General features: G+C 53.6%; 1 protein-coding gene across 1 annotated transcript in view; it reads left to right on the forward strand.

Moving 5' to 3' along the window:
- The window catches only part of LOC119977765 (dynein heavy chain domain-containing protein 1-like), a 459,774-nt gene that overhangs the window by 211,055 nt on the left and 223,195 nt on the right, over positions 1-25,524 (forward strand). The window contains exon 20 of the mRNA XM_038818968.1: positions 22,970-23,095. Coding sequence (XP_038674896.1) covers positions 22,970-23,095 — 126 coding nt within the window. The remainder of the gene's footprint in view (positions 1-22,969; positions 23,096-25,524) is intronic.

Here is a 25,524-nt window from a genome sequence, read left to right on the forward strand (position 1 = left end):
TAACCTGTTGTGCTCCTATTTTTGAAGGGTTGAAGTCTTTTGGAGGTTTAAAAGAACAGTTTGCAGGATTGGGCAGTGTTGTATGATTTTCAGGGTTATCTTTGAAGTAAGGGGTGTTAAGAGACCCAATGTTTATTGTAAAAGGTTAAGTTGAGTTCATGAAATAAACATTGTTTTGTTTTAAAACCACGTGTCCATAATTGTAATACCACACCTAGGGAACAAGCCGTGTGCTTCAAAAGCAACAATCCATTAAAGGTGGGGGTTGGTTGGACTCCATGATATATTTTGGGGTTCTGAAAACACCTCTCCCATAACAATAGGGTGAACAGTCGGAGGCTTTTTCCCAGGGCGGAAATGACAATTACAAGGGGGCACAAGTTCAAGGTGAAGGGAGGAAAGGTTCAGTGGAGATTTGCGGCTAGAGATTTTTTTACACAGAGGGTGGTGGTGGCCTGGAATGCGCTGCCAAGTGAGATGGTTGAGGCAGATACGTTAGCGACCTTTCAGACTTATCTGGATAGGCACATGAACAGACGGGGTATAGAAGGAGACAGGCGGTTGGTCTCGATAGGGCACGTGATCTGCGCAGGCTGGGAGGGCCGAAGGGCCTGTTCCTGTGCTGTATTGTTCTTTGTTCTTTGAGTGTGGGCAGATGATCAGCATTGATACGCCCGCGTTTTTTGAGTCTCCTCCATGGTAGCGGCAGATCACAAGACATGCACAGGAGGAGGATGTCCCTTAGCAGGTCATCAGTCTCAGCACTTTCTGCATCATTAAATGGCGATGAAAGCTTCCAGTCTCATAGCTCAGTGATCTGTTTCCACAGTGAGCACATTCTCGGGGCACTGTGGCCTTCTTCGTTCTGCAGTGTGCTCCTCACACACTGCCTCTTTACCCCTCACACACTGCCTCTTTACCCCTCACACACTGCCTCTTTACCCCTCACACACTGCCTCCTTACCCCTCACACACTGCCTCCTTACCCCTCACACACACTGCCTCCTTACCCCTCACACACACTGCCTCCTTACCCCTCACACACACTGCCTCCTTACCCCTCACACACACTGCCTCCTTACCCCTCACACACTGCCTCCTATCCCTCACACACTGCCTCCTTACCCCTCACACCCTGCCTCCTTACCCCTCACACACACTGCCTCCTTACCCCTCACACACTGCCTCCTACCCCTCACACACACTGCCTCCTTACCCCTCACACACTGCCTCCTTACCCCTCACACTGCCTCCTTATCCCTCACACACTGCCTCCTTACCCCTCACACCCTGCCTCCTTACCCCTCACACACACTGCCTCCTTACCCCTCACACACACTGCCTCCTTACCCCTCACGCCCTGCCTCCTTACCCCTCACGCCCTGCCTCCTTACCCCTCACACACTGCCTCCTTACCCCTCACACACTGCCTCCTTACCCCTCACACACACTGCCTCCTTACCCCTCACACACACTGCCTCCTTACCCCTCACACACTGCCTCCTTATCCCTCACACACTGCCTCCTTACCCCTCACACCCTGCCTCCTTACCCCTCACACACACTGCCTCCTTACCCCTCACACACTGCCTCCTTACCCCTCACACACACTGCCTCCTTACCCCTCACGCCCTGCCTCCTTACCCCTCACACCCTGCCTCCTTACCCCTCACACACTGCCTCCTTACCCCTCACACACTGCCTCCTTACCCCTCACACACTGCCTCCTTACCCCTCACACACTGCCTCCTTACCCCTCACACACACTGCCTCCTTACCCCTCACACACACTGCCTCCTTACCCCTCACACACTGCCTCCTTACCCCTCACACACTGCCTCCTTACCCCTCACACACACTGCCTCCTTACCCCTCACACACCCTGCCTCCTTACCCCTCACACACTGCCTCCTTACCCCCCACACACTGCCTCCTTACCCCCCACACACTGCCTCCTTACCCTTCACACACACTGCCTCCTTACCCCTCACACACACTGCCTCCTTACCCCTCACACCCTGCCTCCTTACCCCTCACACACACTGCCTCCTTACCCCTCACACACACTGCCTCCTTACCCCTCACGCACCCTGCCTCCTTACCCCCCACACACTGCCTCCTTACCCTTCACACACACTGCCTCCTTACCCCTCACACACACTGCCTCCTTACCCCTCACACCCTGTCTCCTTACCCCTCACACACTGCCTCCTTACCCCTCACACACTGCCTCCTTACCCCTCACACGCTGCCTCCTTACCCCTCACACGCTGCCTCCTTACCCCTCACACACTGCCTCCTTACCCCTCACACACTGCCTCCTTACCCCTCACACACACTGCCTCCTTACCCCTCACACACTGCCTCCTTACCCCTCACACACTGCCTCCTTACCCCTCACACACACTGCCTCCTTACCCCTCACACACTGCCTCCTTACCCCTCACACCCTGCCTCCTTACCCCTCACACACTGCCTCCTTACCCCTCACACACACACTGCCTCCTTACCCCTCACACCCTGCCTCCTTACCCCCACACCCTGGCTCCTTACCCCTCACACACTGCCTCCTTACCCCTCACACACTGCCTCCTTACCCCTCACACCCTGCCTCCTTATCCCTCACACACTGCCTCCTTACCCCTCGCACACTGCCTCCTTACCCCTCACACCCTGCCTCCTTACCCCTCACACACACTGCCTCCTTACCCCTCACACACTGCCTCCTTACCCCTCACACACACTGCCTCCTTACCCCTCACGCCCTGCCTCCTTACCCCTCACACCCTGCCTCCTTACCCCTCACACACTGCCTCCTTACCCCTCACACACTGCCTCCTTACCCCTCACACACTGCCTCCTTACCCCTCACACACTGCCTCCTTACCCCTCACACACACTGCCTCCTTACCCCTCACACACACTGCCTCCTTACCCCTCACACACTGCCTCCTTACCCCTCACACCCTGCCTCCTTACCCCTCACACACTGCCTCCTTACCCCTCACACTCTGCCTCCTTACCCCTCACACACTGCCTCCTTACCCCTCACACCCTGCCTCCTTACCCCTCACACACACTGCCTCCTTACCCCTCACACCCTGCCTCCTTACCCCTCACACACACTGCCTCCTTACCCCTCACACCCTGCCTCCTTACCCCTCACACACTGCCTCCTTACCCCTCACACCCTGCCTCCTTACCCCTCACACACTGCCTCCTTACCCCTCACACCCTGCCTCCTTACCCCTCACACACTGCCTCCTTACCCCTCACACCCTGCCTCCTTACCCCTCACACACTGCCTCCTTACCCCTCACACACTGCCTCCTTACCCCTCACACACACTGCCTCCTTACCCCTCACACACCCTGCCTCCTTACCCCTCACACACTGCCTCCTTACCCCCCACACACTGCCTCCTTACCCCCCACACACTGCCTCCTTACCCTTCACACACACTGCCTCCTTACCCCTCACACACACTGCCTCCTTACCCCTCACACCCTGCCTCCTTACCCCTCACACACACTGCCTCCTTACCCCTCACGCACCCTGCCTCCTTACCCCCCACACACTGCCTCCTTACCCTTCACACACACTGCCTCCTTACCCCTCACACACACTGCCTCCTTACCCCTCACACCCTGTCTCCTTACCCCTCACACACTGCCTCCTTACCCCTCACACACTGCCTCCTTACCCCTCACACGCTGCCTCCTTACCCCTCACACACTGCCTCCTTACCCCTCACACACTGCCTCCTTACCCCTCACACACACTGCCTCCTTACCCCTCACACACTGCCTCCTTACCCCTCACACACTGCCTCCTTACCCCTCACACACACTGCCTCCTTACCCCTCACACACTGCCTCCTTACCCCTCACACCCTGCCTCCTTACCCCTCACACACTGCCTCCTTACCCCTCACACACACACTGCCTCCTTACCCCTCACACCCTGCCTCCTTACCCCCACACCCTGCCTCCTTACCCCTCACACACTGCCTCCTTACCCCTCACACACTGCCTCCTTACCCCTCACACCCTGCCTCCTTATCCCTCACACACTGCCTCCTTACCCCTCACACACTGCCTCCTTACCCCTCACACCCTGCCTCCTTACCCCCACACACTGCCTCCTTACCCCTCACACACACTGCCTCCTTACCCCTCACACCCTGCCTCCTTACCCCTCACACACACTGCCTCCTTACCCCTCACACACACTGCCTCCTTACCCCTCACACACTGCCTCTTTACCCCTCACACACTGCCTCCTTACCCCTCACACACTGCCTCTTTACCCCTCACACACTGCCTCCTTACCCCTCACACACTGCCTCCTTACCCCTCACACACTGCCTCCTTACCCCTCACACACACTGCCTCCTTACCCCTCACACACACTGCCTCCTTACCCCTCACACACTGCCTCCTTACCCCTCACACACACTGCCTCCTTACCCCTCACACACTGCCTCCTTACCCCCCACACACTGCCTCCTTACCCCTCACACACACTGCCTCCTTACCCCTCACACACACTGCCTCCTTACCCCTCACACACTGCCTCCTTACCCCTCACACACTGCCTCCTTACCCCTCACACCCTGCCTCCTTACCCCTCACACACTGCCTCCTTACCCCTCACACACACTGCCTCCTTACCCCTCACACACTGCCTCCTTACCCCTCACACCCTGCCTCCTTACCCCTCACACACTGCCTCCTTACCCCTCACACACTGCCTCCTTACCCCTCACACCCTGCCTCCTTACCCCTCACACACTGCCTCCTTACCCCTCACACACACTGCCTCCTTACCCCTCACACACACTGCCTCCTTACCCCTCACACACACTGCCTCCTTACCCCTCACACACTGCCTCCTTACCCCTCACACACACTGCCTCCTTACCCCTCACACACTGCCTCCTTACCCCTCACACACTGCCTCCTTACCCCTCACACACACTGCCTCCTTACCCCTCACACACTGCCTCCTTACCCCTCACACACTGCCTCCTTACCCCTCACACACCGTTCTTGAGCATGACCGGTCCAGGCTCGGGTCCAGGACTGTGTTAAAGTCCCCACCCATGATCAGTTTGCGCGAGTCCAAGTCGGGGATCTTCCCTAGCAACCTCCTGACAAAATCCATATCGTCCCAATTAGGGGCATACACACTGACCAGGACTACTCTCAACCCTTCGAGCGTACCCCTCACCCCGTCTGCAACTGTAACTTCCGCCTCAAATTGAACCCTTTTATTAATCAGGATCGCAGCCCCCTCGTCTTAGTGTCGAGCCCCGAATGAAAGACCTGACTAACCCAGCCCTTCCTGAACCTAACCTGGTCTGCCACTTTCAGGTGTGTCTCCTGCAGCATGACTACGTCCGCCTTCAGAACCCGCAAATACGTGATCACATGCGCCCTCTTCACTGGCTCGTTTAACCCTCTAACATTCCAGGTGATCAGCCTGGTTGGGGGAAACTTTGCCCCCACCCCTTTGCTGATCAGCCATCCCCTTTCCTTGGCCAGACCCCCCAGCCATGTGTCGCGCTTCCTCTGGCCCGCCTCTCCTGGCCGGCTCCACCCATGACCACCTCCCTATTACCATGCCCAGTTTCCATCCCCGTCAGCAGAACAACCCCCCCCCCTCCCCCCCCCCCCCCCCCCCCCCCCCCCCCCAGAAACACCATCCTATCACCTAACCCCTGCTCTAATCTAACTATATGGACACCCCCCCACCTCGGCTTCCTCCACCTATAATTATGAGATCTTGTATTGCCCGGGTGATGTGACCATCAATTCACTAAGTGACGATTGGAAGTAAACTGTGGTTTTAATAGTCTTACAACTGAGCCTTCCTGCGACCAGAAAAACTGAGAGCAGGCTTACGGCTGCAGCACTTTATACTTCTGGTAGTGGGAGGGGCCATGGGCGGAGCCAAGGTGGAGCCCTGTACAAGCTCCTCATCTTCCCCTGTGGGCAGAGCCGTGCAATGGCTCACAGACAGAGCCCACAAGGACATAATACAATGCAATGCAATACAGTGTGAATTACAATACAGTATGAATTCACCACATTCACCCCCTGTTAAAAAAATCAAGTCCTGCGGGGGTGACGGGTCTACAAGTTGAGCCGGGTCGTCCTTTGGGATTGGCGGAGCACCGGGGTTGCAGCCTCTTCGGGTGGCTGGGTGGTGACAGTCGGTGCGGTTATGAGGGTGGACTCCGGGGGTGTTTTGGCCTGAGCTTCATTCCTGACCAGGGCGACGGGGGGCGCAGGAAACCTATAGGCGTGGGGGCGCCGAGCGTGGGCAGGGAACCTATAGGCGTGGGGGCGCCGAGCGTGGGCAGGGAACCTATAGGCACGGGGCGCAGGGCGTGGGCAGGGAACCTATAGGCGCGGGGGCGCAGGGTGTGGGGGGTTAGGTGGGGTGTAGTGTGAGGGATACCTTGCCGGTGGTGGTGGTGGAGTTGGATCCTGCAGGCGCCAGGTCCCGCAGGGAAACGGTGTCCTGATGGCCGTCGGGATATTCAATAAAGGCGTATTGGGGGTTTGAATGTAGCAGTAGCACTCTCTCTGCTAGCGGGTCTGTTTTGTGTGTCCGGACGTGCTTCCGGTGGAGAACCCGGCCCGGTGTCCTCAACCAGGATGGGAGCGAAGCCCCCGTGGTATTGCCCCTAGAGAAAACAAATAATCGTTCGTGAGAGGTCTGGTTGGTTGCGGTGCATAGGAGGGAGCTAATTGCATGGAGCGTGTCGGGGAGGACCTCCTGCCAGTGGGAAGTCGGGAGATTCCTGGACCGGAGGGTCAGTAGGACAGTCTTCCAGACCGTCGCGTTCTCCCTCTCCACCTGCCCGTTCCCCATGGGGTTGGAGCTGGTAGTCCTGCTCGAGGCGATGCCCTTGTCGAGCAGGTACTGACGCAGCTCGTCGCTCATAAAGGACGAACCCCTGTCGCTGTGTACGTAGCTGGGGAACCCGAACAGGGTAAAGATGCTGTGCAGAGCTCTGATGACTGTGTGGGAGGTCATGTCGGGGCACGGGATAGCAAAGGGGAAGCGGGAGAACTCATCGATGACGTTCAGAAAGTACACATTTCGATTGGTCGAGGGGAGTGGCCCTTTGAAATCGATGCTCAGGCGTTCAAAGGGCCAGGAGGCCTTTACCAGGTGGGCCCTGTCTGGTCTATAGAAGTGCGGTTTGCACTCCGCGCAGATCGGGCAATCCCTGATGATGGCTTTTACCTCCTCGGTGGAGAAAGGCAGATTTCGGGCTTTTACGTAGTGGGCGAGCCGGGTGACCCCCGGGTGGCAGAGGTCATTGTGGATCGCCTTCAGGCGGTCATCTTGCGCGCTGGCGCACGTGCCGCGGGACAGGGCATCTGGGGGCTCGATGAGCTTCCCCGGACGGTATATGATATCATAATTATAGGTGGAGAGTTCGATCCTCAACCGCAAGATTTTATCATTTTTAATTTTGCCCCTTTGCGAGTTGTCAAACATGAAGACAACCGATCTTTGGTCGGTGATGAGGGTAAACCTCCTACCTGTGAGGTAGTGCCTCCAGTGCCGTACGGCTTCCACAATGGCTTGAGCTTCCTTTTTGACTGAGGAGTGTCGAAGTTCCGAAGCGGAGAGGGTTCGGGAGAAGAAGGCGACTGGTCTCCCTGCCTGGTTCAGAGTGGCGGCGAGAGCAACCTCTGAGGCGTCGCTCTCCACCTGAAAGGGGACGGATTCATCCACCGCCGCATGGCGGCTTTGGCGATGTCCTCCTTGATGCAGTTGAAGGCCTGGCGGGCCTCAGCTGACAGTGGAAAGAGTGTGATCTTAATAGTGGGCAGGCTTTGTCCGTACACTGGGGGACCCACTGGGCGTAATACGAGAAGAATCCCCGGCACCTCTTGAGGGCCCTGGGACAATGAGGGAGAGGGAGCTGTAATCCGGTCCGGGTCAGGGCCCAGGACTCCGTTTTCCACAACATAGCCGAGGATGGCTAGTCTGGTAGTGCGGAAAAACCATTTCTCCTTATTGTAGGTGAGGCTGAGTTTCTGGGCGGTTTGGAGAAATCGATGGAGGTTGGCATCGTGGTCCTGCTGATCATGGCCGCAGATGGTGACGTTATCCAAGTACGGAAACGTGGCCCATAGCCCGTACTGGTCCACCATTCGGTCCATTCTTCTTTGGCCCATTCATGACGCCAAAGGGGACCCGGAGGAAGTGGAAGAGGCGGCCGTCTGCCTCGAACGCCGTGTAGTGGCGGTCCTCCGGGCGGATTGGGAGCTGGTGGTAAGCAGACTTCAGATCCACCGTGGAGAATATGCGATACTGGGCGATCTGGTTGACCATGTCTGCAATTCTGGGGAGGGGGTACGCATCGAGGTGCGTGAACCGGTTAATGGTTCGGCTGTAATCAACCACCATCCGGAACTTTTCCCCGGTCTTGACGACCACCACCTGAGCTCTCCAGGGGCTGTTACTGGCCTCTATGGCTCATTCACGTAGGAGCCTCTGGACCTCGGCTCTAATGAATACCCTGTCCTGCAGGCTATACCGCCTGCTGCGGGTGGCCCTGTCCTGCAGGCTATACCGCCTGCTGCGGGTGGCCCTGTCCTGCAGGCCATACCGCCTGCTGCGGGTGGCCCTGTCCTGCAGGCCATACCGCCTGCTGCGGGTGACTACGGGTTTGCAGTTAGCAGTGAGATTAGCGAAGAGTGGAGGGGAGTCAATTTTCAGAGTCGCTAGATTGCAGATAGTGAGTGGAGGTAGGGGTCCGCCGAAGCTGAATGTGAGGCTCTTGAAGTTACATTGAAAATCGACCCCGAGTAAGAGTGGGGCGCAGAGGTCGGGGAGTATGTACAGCTGGAAATTAGAGTAGCTGGCGCCCTGAATCGTTAGGGTCGTGACGGTGCGCCCCTGTACGTGGACTGAGTGTGAGCCCGAGGTGAGGGAGATAGTTTGCCGTGCAGGGAAGATAGGGAGCGAACAGCATCTTACCAGGTCAGGATGTACAAAGCTCTCAGTGCTCCCGGAGTCGAAGAGGCACAGTGTCCTGGACCCGTTGATTTTAACGGAAATCATCAAGCTCTGTAGGTGCTTCGGACGTGACTGGTCCAGCGTGACTGCGTTGAGTTGCGGGTAGTCGGCGGCTCGATCAGCAGTGCTGGAGTGGCCCCGTGATGACTGTCCGCTGAGGTCGTAGTCGCCGAGGTTCGGTTCGGTTGATGGCCAAGATGGCGGCCCCCGTTGATTGCACGTGGCGGGTGATGAAGAAGATGGCGTCCAAGATGGCCACCCCGTGGATCGCACGTGGCGGGCGGCGAGGAAGATGGCGGCCCCCATGAGTCACACGTGTCGGGTGGGGGCGGAGTCGGAAGACATGCTGCAGCATTACGGGGTCTGCGGGCCTGTGAGTTTGGGAGGCGAGTGCTCTGGGCTGTGGGGGAATTAGACAGTTTCGATTTTGCCAGGCAGACCCGGGCAGAGTGTCCTTTGCGACCACAGCTGCTGCAGGCCTGGGACAGTCGCTGGTCGGGGGCCCACAATGGGGTCGCTTGGTCCGTGGGGAATGAGTTCAGACTGCGGAACGCGACCCCCATAGTCGTAGCTAACTGTACCGTGTCCTCCAAGTTCTGGGCCCCTTTTTCTTTTTTTAAAATAATTTTTATTGGAATTTTTTACAGAAAATATAAAACATAACGACAAACAATGAAATGCAACAAAATAACCCATAATAACTGTAACACCCCCCAGACCTTATTGACGCATGTATCACATCCCCCCACCCCCCAACCCCAATGAACAACAAAAGAACTTAAAATAAATTAAAATTACATAAACAAACATAGTCATCGTCCCCCCCGCCCTTTTCCCTCCCCCTTCCCCCCCCCTCCCCCCGGGTTGCTGCTGCTACTGTCCCCGTACCCTATCGTTGAGCCAGAAAGTCGAGGAAAGGTTGCCACCGCCTAAAGAACCCTTGTACCGGAATTTGACCTTCTCCAGCTTAATGAAACCCGCCATGTCATTGATCCAGGTCTCCACACTTGGGGGCCTCGCCGGGCTACGAGGGACGCAAAGGCCAGCACACCGGCCTCTTTCGCCTCCTGCACTCCCAGCTCCACCCCAACCCCAAAAATCGCGAGTCCCCATCCTGGCTTGACCCTGGATCCTACCACCCTCGACACCGTCCTCGCCACCCCCTTCCAGAACTCCTCCAGTGCCGGGCATGCCCAGAACATATGGGCATGGTTCGCTGGACTCCCCGAGCACCTGACACACCTGCCTTCACCCCCAAAGAACCTACTCATCCTCGTCCCAGTCATGTGGGCCCGGTGTAGCACCTTGAATTGGATGAGGCTAAGCCGCGCACATGAGGAGGAAGAATTAACCCTCTCCAGGGCATCAGCCCATGCCCCGTCTTCGATCTGTTCCCCCAGTTACCCCTCCCACTTAGCTTTCAGCTCCTCTACTGACGCCTCTTCCACCTCCTGCATAACCTTGTAGATATCAGATATCTTCTCCTCTCCGACTCAGACCCCCGAAAGCACCCTGTCACTCACCCCCCTCGCGGGAAGCGAAGGGAATCCCTCCACCTGCCGCCTAGCAAACGCCTTTACCTGCAGATACCTGAACATGTTTCCCGGGGGAGCCCAAATTTCTCCTCCAACTCCCCCAGGCTCGCAAACCTCCCATCAATAAACAGGTCCCTCAGCTGTCTGATGCCCGCTCTGTGCCAACCCTGAAATCCCCCATCAATGTTCCCCGGGACGAACCTATGGTTCCCCTTTAACGGAGCCTCCATCGAGCCCCCCACATCTCCCCTATGTCGCCTCCACTGCCCCCAAATCTTGAGGGTAGCCGCCAGCACCGGACTCGTGGTATACCTCGTAGGAGGGAGCGGCCACGGCGCCGTTACCAGGGCCCCCAGGCTTGTCTCTCCACAGGACGCCCTCTCCATCCGTTTCCATGCTGCCCCCTCCCCCTCCATTACCCACTTTTGGATCGACACATTGGCCGCCCAATAATACCCCGAGAGATTGGGTAACGCCAGCCCCCCCCCCATCTCTACCCCGCTCCAAGAAGACCCTCTTCACCTCGGGCTCCCATGCGCCCAAACAAAGCTCACGATGCTGCTAGTCACCCTTCTAAAAAAGGCCCGAGGGATAAAGATGGGCAAACACTGAAAAAGGAACAAGAACCTCGGGAGAACCGTCATTTTGACGGACTGCACTCTACCCGCCAGCGATAGCGGTACCATGTCCCACCTTTTAAATTCCTCCTCCATCTGCTCCACCAGCCTGGTAAAATTAAGCTTATGGAGAGTCCCCCAACTCCTGGCCACCTGCACCCCCAGGTATCTGAAACTCTTCACTGCCCTCTTAAATGGGAGTCTCCCAATTCCCTCCTCCTGATCACCCGGGTGTACTACAAATGCCTCGCTCTTGCCTAAATTTAACTTATAGCCCGAGAAGCCCTCAAATTCCGCTAACAGCTCCATCACCCCCGGCATTCCCCTTCTGGATCCGCCACATACAACAGCAGGTCGTCCGCATACAGCGATATCTGATGTTCCTCCCCACCCCGCACCAGACCCCTCCATCTCCCTGACTCCCTCAACGCCATAGCCAGAGGTTCAATCGCCAGTGCAAAGAGCAAGGGGGACAGGGGGCACCCCTGCCTGGTCCCACGGTAGAGCCTAAAGTACTCCGATCTCCTTCCATTGGTAACTACACTCGCCATCGGAGCCGCGTAGAGCAGCCTCACCCATTTGATGAATCCCTCCCCAAATCCAAACCGCTCCAGCACCTCCCACAGGTACCCCCACTCAACTCTATCAAACGCTTTCTCCGCATCCAGCGCCACCACTATCTCCGCCTCCCCCTCCACTGCCGGCATCATAATAACATTTAGCAGTCTCCGCACATTCGTGTTGAGCTGCCGTCCCTTGACAAATCCTGTCTGATCCTCATGTATCACCCCTGGCACACAGTCCTCTATCCTGGTGGCCAGGATCTTCGCCAGCAACTTAGCGTCAACATTGAGGAGCGAGATTGGCCTGTATGATCCACACTGCAAGGGGTCCTTATCCCGCTTTAGGATCAGAGAGATCAGTGCCCGCGACATCGTCGGGGGCAAAGCCCCCCCCCCCTCCCATGCCTCATTGATGGCTCGCACCAACAGGGGGCCCACCAGATCCGCATACTTTTTATAAAATTCCACCGGGAACCCGTCCGGCCCCGGCGCCTTACCTGACTGCATTTGCCCGATCCCCCTGACTAGCTCCTCCAACTCTATCGGTGCCCCCAGCCCCTCTACCAACTCCTCTTGAACCCTTGGGAAACATAGCCTGTTCATGAAGCTCTCCATCCCCCCTCTCCCCATCGGAGGTTCCAACCGGTACAGTTCCTCGTAGAAGTCCCTAAAGACCCCATTTACTTCTGTCCCCTTCTGCACTACATTCCCACCCCCATCCGTCACTCCACCAATTTCCCTAGCTGCATCTCGCCTGCGGAGCTGATGCGCCAACATCCTGCTCGCCTTCTCCCCATACTCACATACCGCGCCCTGCGCCCTCCTCCACTGTGTCTCCGCCTTTCTGGTGGTCAACAAGTCAAATTTGGCCTGCAAACTGCACCGTTCCCCCAGCAACCCCTCCTCCGGTGCCTCCGCATATCTCCTGTCCACATCCAGAAGCTCCCCCACCAGTCTCTCCCTCTCCTTCCTTTCCCTGTGGACCCGGATGGAGATCAGCTCCCCCCGGATCACTGCTTTCAGAGCCTCCCAGACCATCCCCACCCGGACCTCCCCCGTGTCATTGGTATCCAGATACCCCTCAATGCTTCCCCGGACCCTCCTACACACCTCCTCCTCCGCCAGCATCCCCACATCCAGGCGCCAGAGCGGGCGCTGGTCCCGCGCCTCCCCCATCTCCAGATCAACCCAGTGCGGAGCATGGTCTGAAATCGCTATGGCCGAATACTCAGCATCCTGCACCTTCGGGATCAATCCCCTGCTCAGGACGAAAAAATCTATTCGGGATTAAACCCTATGGACATGGGAGAAAAAGGAATACTCCCGCGCTCTCGGCCTCCCAAACCTCCAGGGGTCCACCCCTCCCATCTGGTCCATAAACCCCCTCAGCACTCTGGCCGCCGCCGGTCTCCTACCCGTCCTTGAACTGGACCGGTCCAGTGGGGGATCCAGCACTGTGTTAAAGTCTCCCCCCATGATCAGGCCCCCTGCCTCCAGGCCCGGGATGCGGCCCAAAAAACGCCTCATGAAGCCGGCATCATCCCAATTCGGGGCATATACATTAACCAGCACCATAGAACATAGAACATTACAGCGCAGTACGGGCCCTTCGGCCCTCGATGTTGCGCCGACCTGTGAAACCATCTGAAGCCTATCTGACCTACACTATTCCATTTTCATCCATATGTCGATCCAGTGACCACTTAAATGCCCTTAAAGTTGGCGAGTCTACTGCTGTTACAGGCAGGGCGTTCCACACCCCTACTACTCTCTGAGTAAAGAAACTGCCTCTGATATCTGTCCTATATCTATCACCCCTCAATTTAAAGCTATGTCCCCTCGTGTTGGTCATCACCATCCGAGGAAAAAGACTCTCACTGTCCACCCTATCTAACCCTCTGACTATCTTATATGTCTCTATTAAGTCACCTCTCAGCCTTCTCCTCTCTAACGAAAACAACCTCAATTCCCTGAGCCTTTCCTCGTAAGACCTTCCCTCCATACCAGGCAACACCTTCTCTCCCTGCAGCTTACCCTTCAACATAATATATCTGCCCTCCTTGTCCGACACCACCTCAGCCGCCTCAAACGCCACCCTCTTCCCCACCAGAATCGCCACCCCCCGGTTCTTCACGTCCAATCCTGAGTGAAAAACCAGCCCCACCCACCCCTTCCTCAGACGAACCTGGTCCGCCACCTTCAAGTGGGTCTCCTGGAGCATAGCCACGTCCGCCTTCAGCCCCTTCAGATGAGAAAATACCCTATTTCTCTTAACCGGCCCATTCAGCCCCCTCACGTTCCAGGTAATCAGCCGGATCAGAGGGCAACCCGCCCCCCCCTCCCCCGCCGGCTAGCCATAGCTTATCGACTGCTCGCCCCAGGCCAGCTCGCCCCGCCTGACCCGTTCCCCATGGCGATAACGCCTCTCCTCTACCCCCCCAGCCCACACCAGCTCCTTCCTGGCCATTCCAGCAGCAACCCGGTATACCCCCCCACCCCCCAGGCTAGGACCCCTCCTAGCCGCGACGCACCCTCCATGGTACTTCCGTGAGTCAGCTGACTTCTGCTGACCCCGGCAGCTCCCGCCAAAACCCATCCCCTCCCGGCATGGGGTCATCCCCCTCTTGCCACACCTCCTTGGCCCCGCTTCAGCGCGGGAAAGAAAACCAGTGGAGGCCCCGCCCCCACCTCCAGCTCCACCCCCCCGCCCCGCAGCGCGGACATCCAGAGGAAAGCCCGCGCTTTCACACTGCCACACCCCACCCTTCTGACGCAGCTCCTCAAAATCCAGTTTCACCCCAACCCCCAGCCACGTACAGAAGAGAACATATAAAGCACATACCCCCAACGTTCCCCACATACCCCACACCCATACCCAACAGACAAACCCACCCGGAAACAGAGCAAAAAGAAAACCAGCATTAAAAAAACACGTGTCAAAATTGAAGAACAACAACAGCGAAAACAGCAACGGCCATAGTGTGTCCCCAGACCCTAGTTCGAGTCCAGCTTCTCCGCCTGTACAAAGGCCCACGCCTCCTCCGGGGACTCGAAGTAATGGTGCCGGTCCTTATATGTCACCCACAGACGCGCAGGCTGCAGCATTCCAAATCTGACCTGCTTGGCATGCAGCACCGCCTTCGTCCGGTTGAACCCGGCCCGCCGCTTTGCCACCTCCGCACTCCAGTCCTGGTAGATTCTCACTACCGAATTCTCCCACTTGCTGCTCCTCTCTTTCTTGGCCCAGCGCAGCACACACTCCCGGTCGCTGAATCGGTGGAACCGCACCAGCACCGCCCTCGGGGGCTCATTTGCCTTAGGCCTCCTGGCCAGCACTCTGTGAGCTCCCTCAGGCTCCAGGGGCAAATGGAAGGACCCCGCTCCCATCAACGCGCTCAACATCGTGGTCACGTACGACGGGAGATCCGACCCCTCCAGCCCTTCCGCCAGGCCCAGGATCCTCAAATTCTTTCGCCTCGTGCAAACGTCCAGCTCCTCCAAGCGGTTTTGCCACTTTTTGTGAAGTGCCTCGTGCAACTCCACTTTCCCCATGAGGACCACGGCCTCCTCCTCCCTCTCAGCGGCCTGCTGCTGCAACTCCCGAGTGGACACCTCCTGGGGCGCCTGGGTCCCAAGCAGCTTGTTGGTAGTCGTATTCAGGGATCCCAGCAACTCAGCCTTCAGCTCCGCAAAACAGCGCAGAAGAGAGGCCTGCTGCTCCTGCGCCCACTTCCACCAGTCCTCGGGTGTTCCGCCGGCCGCCATTTTGTCCTTCTTCCCCTGCTTTTCTTGGGGAGCTGCTGCAGCTTTTTCCTTTGCCCCACTCCGGGTGAGCACCATAAATTATGGGGAATGCTCCTCTAGACACCTTCCCCCACTGGGATGTGTTAAAACAGCGCCGTTTGGGTCCCTCAAATCGGCCCAAAATTCCTTAAATAGCGGGAGCTGCGGTGCGGCTTCGCTCCGCATAGCCGCAACCGGAAGTTTCCAAAGCCGAGTTTCTGACCGCTCCACTCCTAGTCCAGGCCATCCACCGGTGGAGAATCTGAGAAGGAGTGTTCCCACACGGGGAAAAGTCCAAACAGCACCACTACGAGCCCTTAAAAGAGCCCCAAAGTCCGAAAATAGCAGGAGCCACTGAATGTGCGGCTTAGCTCCGCATCACCGCTACCGGAAATCCGTCCCCGCTTCTTCAATGGCCTTGGTGAGATCTTTTCACAGTTCTTCCCTCTGCTGCTAGAATTTAGCTTTCATAAAGGCCCTCAAGTCAGCTTGAGGCCTCTAAGCTGGCCCTTCCCCCGCCTGCATGCTTGCAGAGGCTTTTGTCTGCTGCTGCTTCAGCCCAATCTTGCACTGTTTGGGCCCCTTTTTCAAGTAGTCGCTGGCGCACATAGTTAGACCTGAGCCCTGCAACCTATACATCATGGACAGCGAGTTCCATGTGTTGGGAGGCCGTTACAGCCTGAAATTGCAGTCCGAGCAAGGGCTTTTAAGTCACTTAGGAAGTCTTCCAGCAACTCTGCGGGTCGCTGGCGGAGGGTCGTGATAATGTGCCGCGCGTAGACCTCGTTAATCGGCAGCACGTACAATCGGTCGGGAATAGCCAGTGCCTCCATATATGAGGTGGTACAATTGAATTGCGTAGAGATATGATGGCTCACCCGTGCGTGCAGTAGGCTGAGTTTCTGCTTCTCTGTAGTCTCGGATGTGCTTGATTCAGCCAGGTAGGCCTTGAAACATCGAAGCCAGTGTAGGAAGATTTCCTTTGCCTCTGCAGCCTGCCGATCGAGTTAGACATAGACATAGAACAGTACAGCACAGAACAGGCCCTTCGGCCCTCGATGTTGTGCCGAGCCATGATCACCCTACTCAAACCCACGTATCCACCCTATACCCGTAACCCAACAACCCCCCCTTAACCTTACTTTTTAGGACACTACGGGCAATTTAGCATGGCCAATCCACCTAACCCGCACATCTTTGGACTGTGGGAGGAAACCGGAGCACCCGGAGGAAACCCACGCAGACACGGGGAGGACGTGCAGACTCCGCACAGACAGTGACCCAAGCCGGGAATCGAACCTGGGACCCTGGAGCTGTGAAGCATTTATGCTAACCACCGTGCTACCGTGCTGCCCATTCTAGTCGATCAGGTTTCAGGGCTGATTCCATAGTAGTTTTCTTCAAGTTTTCAAAGACTATTACATTGATGTGACCATCAATTCACTAGAGACACGATTGGAAGTAAACTGGTTTTAATAGTCTTACAACTGAGCCTGCCTGCGATCAGAAGAACTGAGAGCAGGCTTACGGCTGCAGCACTTTATACTTCCGGTAGTGGGAGGGGCCATGGGCGGGGCTATGGGCGGAGCCAAGGGTGGAGCCCTGTACAACCCCTATGGGCAGAGCCGTGCAATGGCTCACAGACAGAGCCCACAAGGACATAATACAATGCAATGCAATACAGTGTGAATTACAATATAGTATGAATTCACCACAACAGGGAAGCTCAACGAGCCCCCTGATGCCCGATCCATGTGTCAGCGCACAAGTGGACCGACTCCGGGCTCTCCACTATGACCTCTGCCACCCGGGGTTCACCCGGTTCTTCCATTTTATCAAGGCCCGCAATCTGCCCTACTCCATTGAGGATTTTATTTTATTTTATTTATTATTTTCACATGTATTAGTATACAGTGAAAAGTATTGTTTCTTGCATGCTGTACAAACAATGCATACCGTACATAGGGAAGGAAGGAGAGACTGCAGAATATAATGTTACAGTTATAGCAAGGTGTAGATAAAAGATCAACTTAATAAGAGGTTGGAGGTTCGGACTGTCACCAGAGACTGCCAAGTCTGCGCAGAGTGCAAGCCGCACTGCTACCAGCCAGATAGAGCGCACCTGATGAAGGCCTCTCGCCTCTTTGAACGCCTCAGCTTGGTCTTCAAAGGGCCCCACCCCTCCTCGGACCGCAACATGTACTTCCTGAACGTGATTAATGAGTGCTCCTGGTTCCCTTTTGCCATCGCATGCCCCGATATGACTTCTGCCATGGTCATCAAAGCCCTGCACAGCATCTTCACTCTATTCGGTTTCCCCACCTATATCCACAGCGATCGGGGATCTTCTTTCATTAACGATGAGCTGCGCCAGTTCCTGCTCAGCAAGGGCATCGCCTCGAGCAGGACGACCAGCTACAACCCCCGGGGAAACGGGCAGGTGGAGAGGGAGAACGGGACGGTCTGGAAGGCCGTCCTGCTGGCCCTACGGTCCAGAAATCTCCCAGTCTCCCACTGGCAGGAGGTCCTCCCTCACACGCTTCATCCGATCGCTCCTCTGCACCGCGAGTAATGAGACCCCTGACGAACGTGTGTTTGCCTTCCGCAGGAAGTCCACCTCCGGGGACTCGCTGCCAACATGGCTGACAGTTCCTGGACCCGTCCTCCTCCGGAAACATGTGCAGACCCATAAGTCGGACCCCTTGGTCGAAAAAGTCCACGCAAACCCGCAGTACGCCTACGTGGCACACCCCAACGGGCGCCAGGACACAGTCTCCCTCAGGGACCTGGCACCCGCTGGGTCCCCACCCACAAACCCTGACCTGACACCGCCCCCCCCCCCCCCGGTTGCCTCATTCACCCTTGCGGCAATCACCCTCCCTCCAGCAAACCTCACAGCAGCCCCCACCCCAGCAGGATCCGTCCTCCCACTGGTTCCATTCGGGTGATGAAGACAACACGCTCCCGGAATCGCAGGTGACCAAGTCGGCGCCCACATCACCACCAGGACTGAGGCGATCGCAGAGGACGGTCAAAGCCCCCGACAGACTTAATTTGTAATGTTTCCACCACCCCCGCCGGACTCTTTTTTAACAGGGGGTGAATGTGATGAACACCACTTTGCCCTCCCTCCTATGTTAGTCAGCCCCACCCTCCCCTCACACCCCACCCTCATTCACTGCTATTTTGTGAAAGTGGAGCCAGCCGTATTTCCCGCCGCGGCAAGCCATGGCACGCCTGGCCGGCAGCAGGATTCTCCAATCCTGCAGACAGCCCATGGATTTTCCCATTGTGGCCACCCCGTGCCGTTGGGAAACCCGGGGTGTGGGTGCCGCTGCCGACGGTCAGGAGGATCCCGCCCCATATCTGAGTAAGGAAATGACGGAGCTAACTGACCCATGTTCTGTAGACTCATTCTATATCACACAGTCCTGTATAAATATAGGAATCACATCTGCTGTTCACCTGAACTCTGATTTCTTTTTCAATCACAACATGGTGGCATCACTGCCTCGGCCAGCATTTATTGTCTGTTTTCTAGGAAACAAGGAACAAAGAACAAAGAAAATTACAGCACAGGAACAGGCCCTTCGGCCCTCCCAGCCTGCGCCGATCCAGATCCTTTATCTAAACCTGTCCCCTATGTTCCAAAGATCTACTTCCCTCTGTTCCCCGCCTGCTCATATATCTGTCTAGATGCACCTTAAATGATGCTATCGTGCCCGCCTCTACCACCTCCGCTGGCAAAGCATTCTGGGCACCCACCACCCTCTGCGTAAAAAACTTTCCACGTACATCTCCCTTAAACTTTCCCCTCTCACCTTGAAATCGTGACCTCTTGTAATTGGCACCCCCACTCTTGGAAAAAGCTTGTTGCTATCCACTCTGTCCATACCTCTCAGAATTTTGTAGACCTCAATCAGATCCCCCCTCAACCTCCGTCTTTCCAACGAAAACAATCCTAACATACTCAACCCTTCTTCATAGCTAGCACCCTCCATACCAGGCAATATCCTGGTGAACCTCCTCTGCACCCTCTCTAAAGCATCCACATCCTTCTAAAATTAATTAAATTTATTAAAATTAAATTAAATTAAATTAAATTTATTTATTCTGGTAATAAGAATAATAATTAATTAATTCTGGTAATGTGGCGACCAGAACTGCACGCAGTATTCCAATGTGGCCGAACCAAAGTCCTATACAGTACAACTGTAACATGACCTGCCAACTCTTGTACTCAATACCCCGTCCGATGAAGGCAAGCATGCTGTATGCCTTCTTGACCACTCTATCAACCTGCGTTGCCACCTTCAGGGTACAATGAACCTGAACTCCCAGATCTCTCCGTATATCAATTTTCCCCAAGACCCTTCCATTGACCATATAGTCCGCTCTTGAATTAGATCTTCCAAAATGCATCACCTCGCATTTGCCTGGATTGAACTCCATCTGCCATTTCTCTGCCCAACTCTCCAATCTATCTATATTTTGCTGTATTCTCTGACAGTCCTCCTCGCTATCTGCAACTCCACCAATCTTAGTATCATCTGCAAACTGGCTCATCAGACCACTTGTACCTTCATCCAGATCATTTATGTAGATCACAAACAACAGTGGTCTGAGCACGGATCACTGTGGAACACCACTAGTCACCTTTCTCCATTTTGAGACACTCCCTTCCACCACTACTCTCTGACTCCTGTTGCTCAGCCAGTTCTTTATCCATCTAGCTAGTACACCCTGAACCCCATATGACTTCACTTTTTCCATCAACCTGCCATGGGAAACTTTATCAAACACCTTACTGATGTCCATGTATATGACATCTACAGCTCTTCCCTCATCAATTAACTTTGTCACTTCCTCAAAGAATTCTATTAGGTTTGTAAGACATGACCTTCCCTGCACAAAACCATGCTGCCTATCACTGATAAGTCTATTTTCTTCCAAATGTGAATAGATCCTATCCCTCAGTATCTTCTCCAAACAGTTTGCCTACACTGACGTCAAGCTCACAGGTCTATAATTCCCTGGATTATCCCTGCTACCCTTCTTGAACAAAGGGACAACATTAGCAATTCTCCAGTCCTCCGGGACCTCACCTGTGCTCAAGGATGCTGCAAAGATATCTGTTAAGGCCCCAGCTATTTTGTCCCTCACTCCCTCAGTAACCTGGGATAGATCCCATCCGGACCTGGGGACTTGTCCACCTTAATGCCTTTTAGAATACCCAAAACCATCCCCCTCCTTATGCCGACTTGACCTAGAGTATTAAACATCCATCCCTAACCTCAACATCCGTCTTGTCCCTCTCCTTGGTGAATACCGATGCAAAGTACTCATTAAGAATCTCACCCATTTCCTCTGACTCCACGCAATTAAATTCCCTCTTTTGTCTTTAAGTGGGCCAATCCTTTCTCTAGTTCCCCTCTTGCTCCTACATACGAATAAAAGGCTTTGGGATTTTCCTTAACCCTGTTAGCCAAAGATATTTCATGACCCTTTTAGCCCTCTTTATGCGCGTTTGAGATTCGTCCTACTTTCCCGATATTCCTCCAAAGCTTCATCAGTTTTAAGTCTCCTCGATCTATGTAGCTTCCTCATTCTATAAACAAAAATACAACTTTTACAATGCTTTGTTACACCTCTTGTAGCCACAAAGCCAAACTTTCTTGCAAGCCAGGATTTATTTTTGCCGCAGTAGTTTCTGATTTTATTTTTACAGCACACAGCTGCAAAAGTATAAATGATGCGATGATAACCCAGAGGACAACAGCGCAGTCTCGGAGAGCAGGATCACAAGGCTTTAACAGCTTTGTATTCCTGTCTCCTTCTGCTTTCTGCCTCAGAGTGTCCGGGTTGATTGCCAGGTTTTTCTCAGCCATCGTCTAACCCATGGGTGAATTTCCCCATCGGGCATGAGCCTTTATATCCTCTCCCATGTTAGCAGTCCAGCCATAGGTGCTGGTCACACGGGGACGGCGACGAGCTGGTTGGAAACAGTCACCTTCACCTTCTGGTCCAGGATGCAAACCAAGATTGTTAAAAACATGACTGAAGCAGTCAGACACACTATCCCAGCATTTAACCCTTTCTGCACCAAATACATTACAACACAATGTATCTGAAATTTCATCATTCAGTTGACAGGAGAAAGTCTTCCCACTTGGAATAAAAGGATCAAAATTGAGAGAGGCAAAGATTTAAAGTGATTTACAGAACAAGCACGTGTGACATGAGGAAACAAAATCCCCACACAGCGAGTGGTTTGGGTTGTGGAACGCAACGGTCTGGAAGTGTGGTGAAGGTAGATTCAATCGAGGCTTCCAGAGGGGATTAGAGATTATTTGAATAGAAATAATGTGCAGGGTGTGTACGGGGAAAAGGCCGGGGACAAGCTCTAAATCATGTTTGTTTTACAAAGCCACCATATAATTTCTGCCTTATTTCTGCCTTATTTTTAAAGCGACTGCCTGGGTCACAATTCTGTCACCAGAGGAAACATCTTCTCTGCAATTGCCCTGTCATGGCCCCTCAGAATTTACTCTCTAAGCTCCAGCAGAAACAGACCTAGCATGTCTAACCTTCCCTCATAATGCAATCCACCTGTTTCAGGCAGTAATCAAATAAACCTTCTGTGAACTGCCTCTTAATATATTTACACTCATCCTTAAATAAAGTGACAATACTGTACATGGTACTCCAGATACCACGAGTGCCCGATGTAATGTTTCATTATATTAGCTTCATACATTTGTGTTCATGAATCCAAATATCAGTTCGCTCACAGAGACGTTGTGAAACTAAAGTTAACTGGTTTCTGTGGCCAAAAAAACTCTAATTGCTCCAGAAGCACAAACAAGCCACTGCCAAACCATCATTCTTGTTCTACTGACCTCCTTCATTGAATCATCACAAAACAGCACAACTGCTCTCACAAACGCAACACTCATTCCTGCCCATTCAGACAGAGCTTCGTCTCATTGGTCCAACTCGGTGCCACGGCCAATGTGTCTACCTGGAAGTCATTGGGAACCAGCCCAGCCTGGCACACACTCTAGCCTCAGAGGGCAGCACTAAATAAACACGCAATTAAGTTTCAACCCAAGGACATTCAGTGATTTGGCTCCTCCAGATGAGGATCATTTTTTTTTGTTGCAGAGCGAGATAGATTCTCGATTAACGAGGGGGTGAAAGGGTATCAGGGGTCGGCAGGAATGTGGAGTTGAGGTTACATCAGATGGACCATGGTTGTATTGAATGGAGGAGAGACACGAGGGGCTGAGTGGGCTCCTCCTGCTCCTGATTTGTACACTTGGAGCTCAGGAGTTGTTGGCCAAGTTCAGAGTTGGAGATTAATAGCTGAGATATGGAGCAGCTTTTGATGAGAATGTAACGTGTGTTTGTCTGTCTGGCCCAGAGATGGAAAGGCTGAGATGGCACACAGAGGACAGTTTGATGACACTCAGTATGCTCGTGGCAACTTCAATGGCCGGAAACATCCAGAAAGAAGCCGAAAAACTCATGGAAATGATCCAACATTTCGGTAAGTCACGTAATCCACATCCCAACATCAATAATCCCTCCCTCAAGTAATGTCACACCCTCAAAATCCCTTCCCCAACAACAGAGCCCAATACCCCATCTGCTGTTCACAAGCCCCAATACCCCCATGATCAACTGCCCCCCTCTAACACAACCCACTGCTAACTCAGTCTCTCAAAGGTAGTAATCTCAGGATTGATACCAGTGCCATGAGCTAGTCAGAGTAGGAATGTCAGGATAGATAGGATGAATGCGTGGCTCGAGAGATGGTGCAAGAGGGAGGGATTCAAATTCCTGGGGCATTGGTACCCGGTTCTGGGGGAGGTGGGACCAGTACAAACCGGACAGTCTGCACCTGGGCAGGACTGGAACCGATGTCCTGGGGGGGTGTTTGCGAGAGCTATTGGGGAGGGTTTAAACTAATGTGGCAGGGGGGTGGGAATGGAGGAAGTTGGAAGGTCGTAAAACAGGGACAGAAACAAAAGGCAGTAGGGGGGGAAAGTGTAAGGCAGAGAAGCCATAGTCAAAAATCAAAAAGGGCGACAGTACAAGGTACAGTGACTGAGGGGAGCTCAGTGAATAGGCCCAGTAATACTAAAAGGAATAAAACTGGAGATGTTAAGATTCAAAACAGGTAAAAAAAAACAACATAAGTGTACTTTACCTGAATGCTTGTAGTATTTGGAATAAGGTAAATGAGTTGATGGTGCAAATCATCGTGAATGACTATGATTTAGTGGCCATTACTGAACATGGTTAAAGGATGGTCACGACTGGGAGTTAAATATCCGAGGGTATCAAACTATTCGGAAGGACAGAGTGGATGGTAAGGGAGGTGGTGTTGCTCTGTTATTTAAGGATGACATCCGGGCAATAGTAAGGGATGACATCGGTGCTATGGAGGATAAGGTTGAATCCATTTGGGTGGAAATCAGGAATATTAAGGTGAAAAAGTCACTGATAGGAGTAGTCTATCGGCCACCAATAGTAACGAGATGGTGGGGCAGGCAATAAACAAATAAATAACGGATGCATGTGGAAATGGTAGAGCAGTTATCATGGGGGATTTTACTCTACATGTCGATTGGTTTAACCAGGTCAGTCAAGGCAACCTTGAGGATGAGTTTATAGAATGTATCTGCGATAGTTTCCTAGAACAGTCTGTAACGAGGGAACAAGCGGTCCTAGATCTTGTCCTGTGTAATGAGACAGGATTGATTCATGATCTCATAGTTAGGGATCCTCTCGGAAGGAGCGATCACAATATGGTGGAATTTAAAATACAGATGGAGGGTGAGAAAGTAAATCAAATACTAGTGTTTTGTGTTTAAACAAGGGGATGAGAGAAGAACTAGCTAAGGTAGACTGGGAGCTAAGACTTTATGGTGGAACAGTTGAGGAACAGTGGAGAACCTTCCAAGCGATTTTTCACAGTGCTCAGCAAAGGTTTATACCAACAAAAAAGAGGGACGGTAGAAAGAGGGAAAATCGACCGTGGATATCTAAGGAAATAAGGGAGAGTATCAAATTGAAGGAAAAAGCATACAAAGTGGCAAAGATTGGTGGGAGACTAGAGGACTAGGAAATCTTTAGGGGGCAACAGAAAGCTACTAAAAAAGCTATAAAGAAGAGTAAGATAGAATATGAGAGTAAACTTGCTCAGAATATAAAAACAGACAGTAAAAAGTTTCCACAAATATATAAAACAAAAAAAAGAGTGGCTAAGGTAAATATTGGTCCTTTGGAGGATGAAAGGGAGTTTTAATGAGGGAGATGAGGAATGGCTGAGGAACTGAAGAGGTTTGTTGGGTCGGTCTTCACAGTGGAAGACACAAATAACATGCCAGTGACTGATAGAAATGAGGGCTATGACAGGTGAGGACCTTGAGAGGATTGTTATCACTAAGGAGGTTGTGATGGGCAAGCTAATGGGGCTAAAGGTAGACAAGTCTCCTGGCCCTGATGGAAGGCATCCCAGAGTGCGAAAAGAGATGGCTAGGGAAATTGCAGTGCACTAGTGATGATTTCCCAAAATTCACTAGACTCTGGGGTGGTCCCGGTGGATTGGAAATTAGCAAACCGTGACACCACTGTTTAAAAAGGAGGTAGGCAGAAAGCATGAAATTATAGGCCAGTGAGCTTAACTTCGGTAGTAGGGAAGATGCTGGAATCTATCATCAAGGAAGAAATAGTGAGGCATCTGGATAGAAATTGTCCCATTGGGCAGACGCAGCATGGGTTCATAAAGGGCAGGTCATGCCTAACTAATTTAGTGGAATATTTTGAGGACATTACCAGTGCAGTAGATAACGGGGAGCCAATGGATGTGGTATATCTGGATTTCCAGAAAGCCTTTGACAAGGTGCCACACAAAAGGTTGCTGCATAAGATAAGATTGCATTGTATTAAGGTAAAGTAGTAGCATGGAGA

This window comes from Scyliorhinus canicula, chromosome 14, assembly GCF_902713615.1.
Source record: "Scyliorhinus canicula chromosome 14, sScyCan1.1, whole genome shotgun sequence".
Lineage (NCBI taxonomy): Eukaryota > Metazoa > Chordata > Chondrichthyes > Carcharhiniformes > Scyliorhinidae > Scyliorhinus > Scyliorhinus canicula.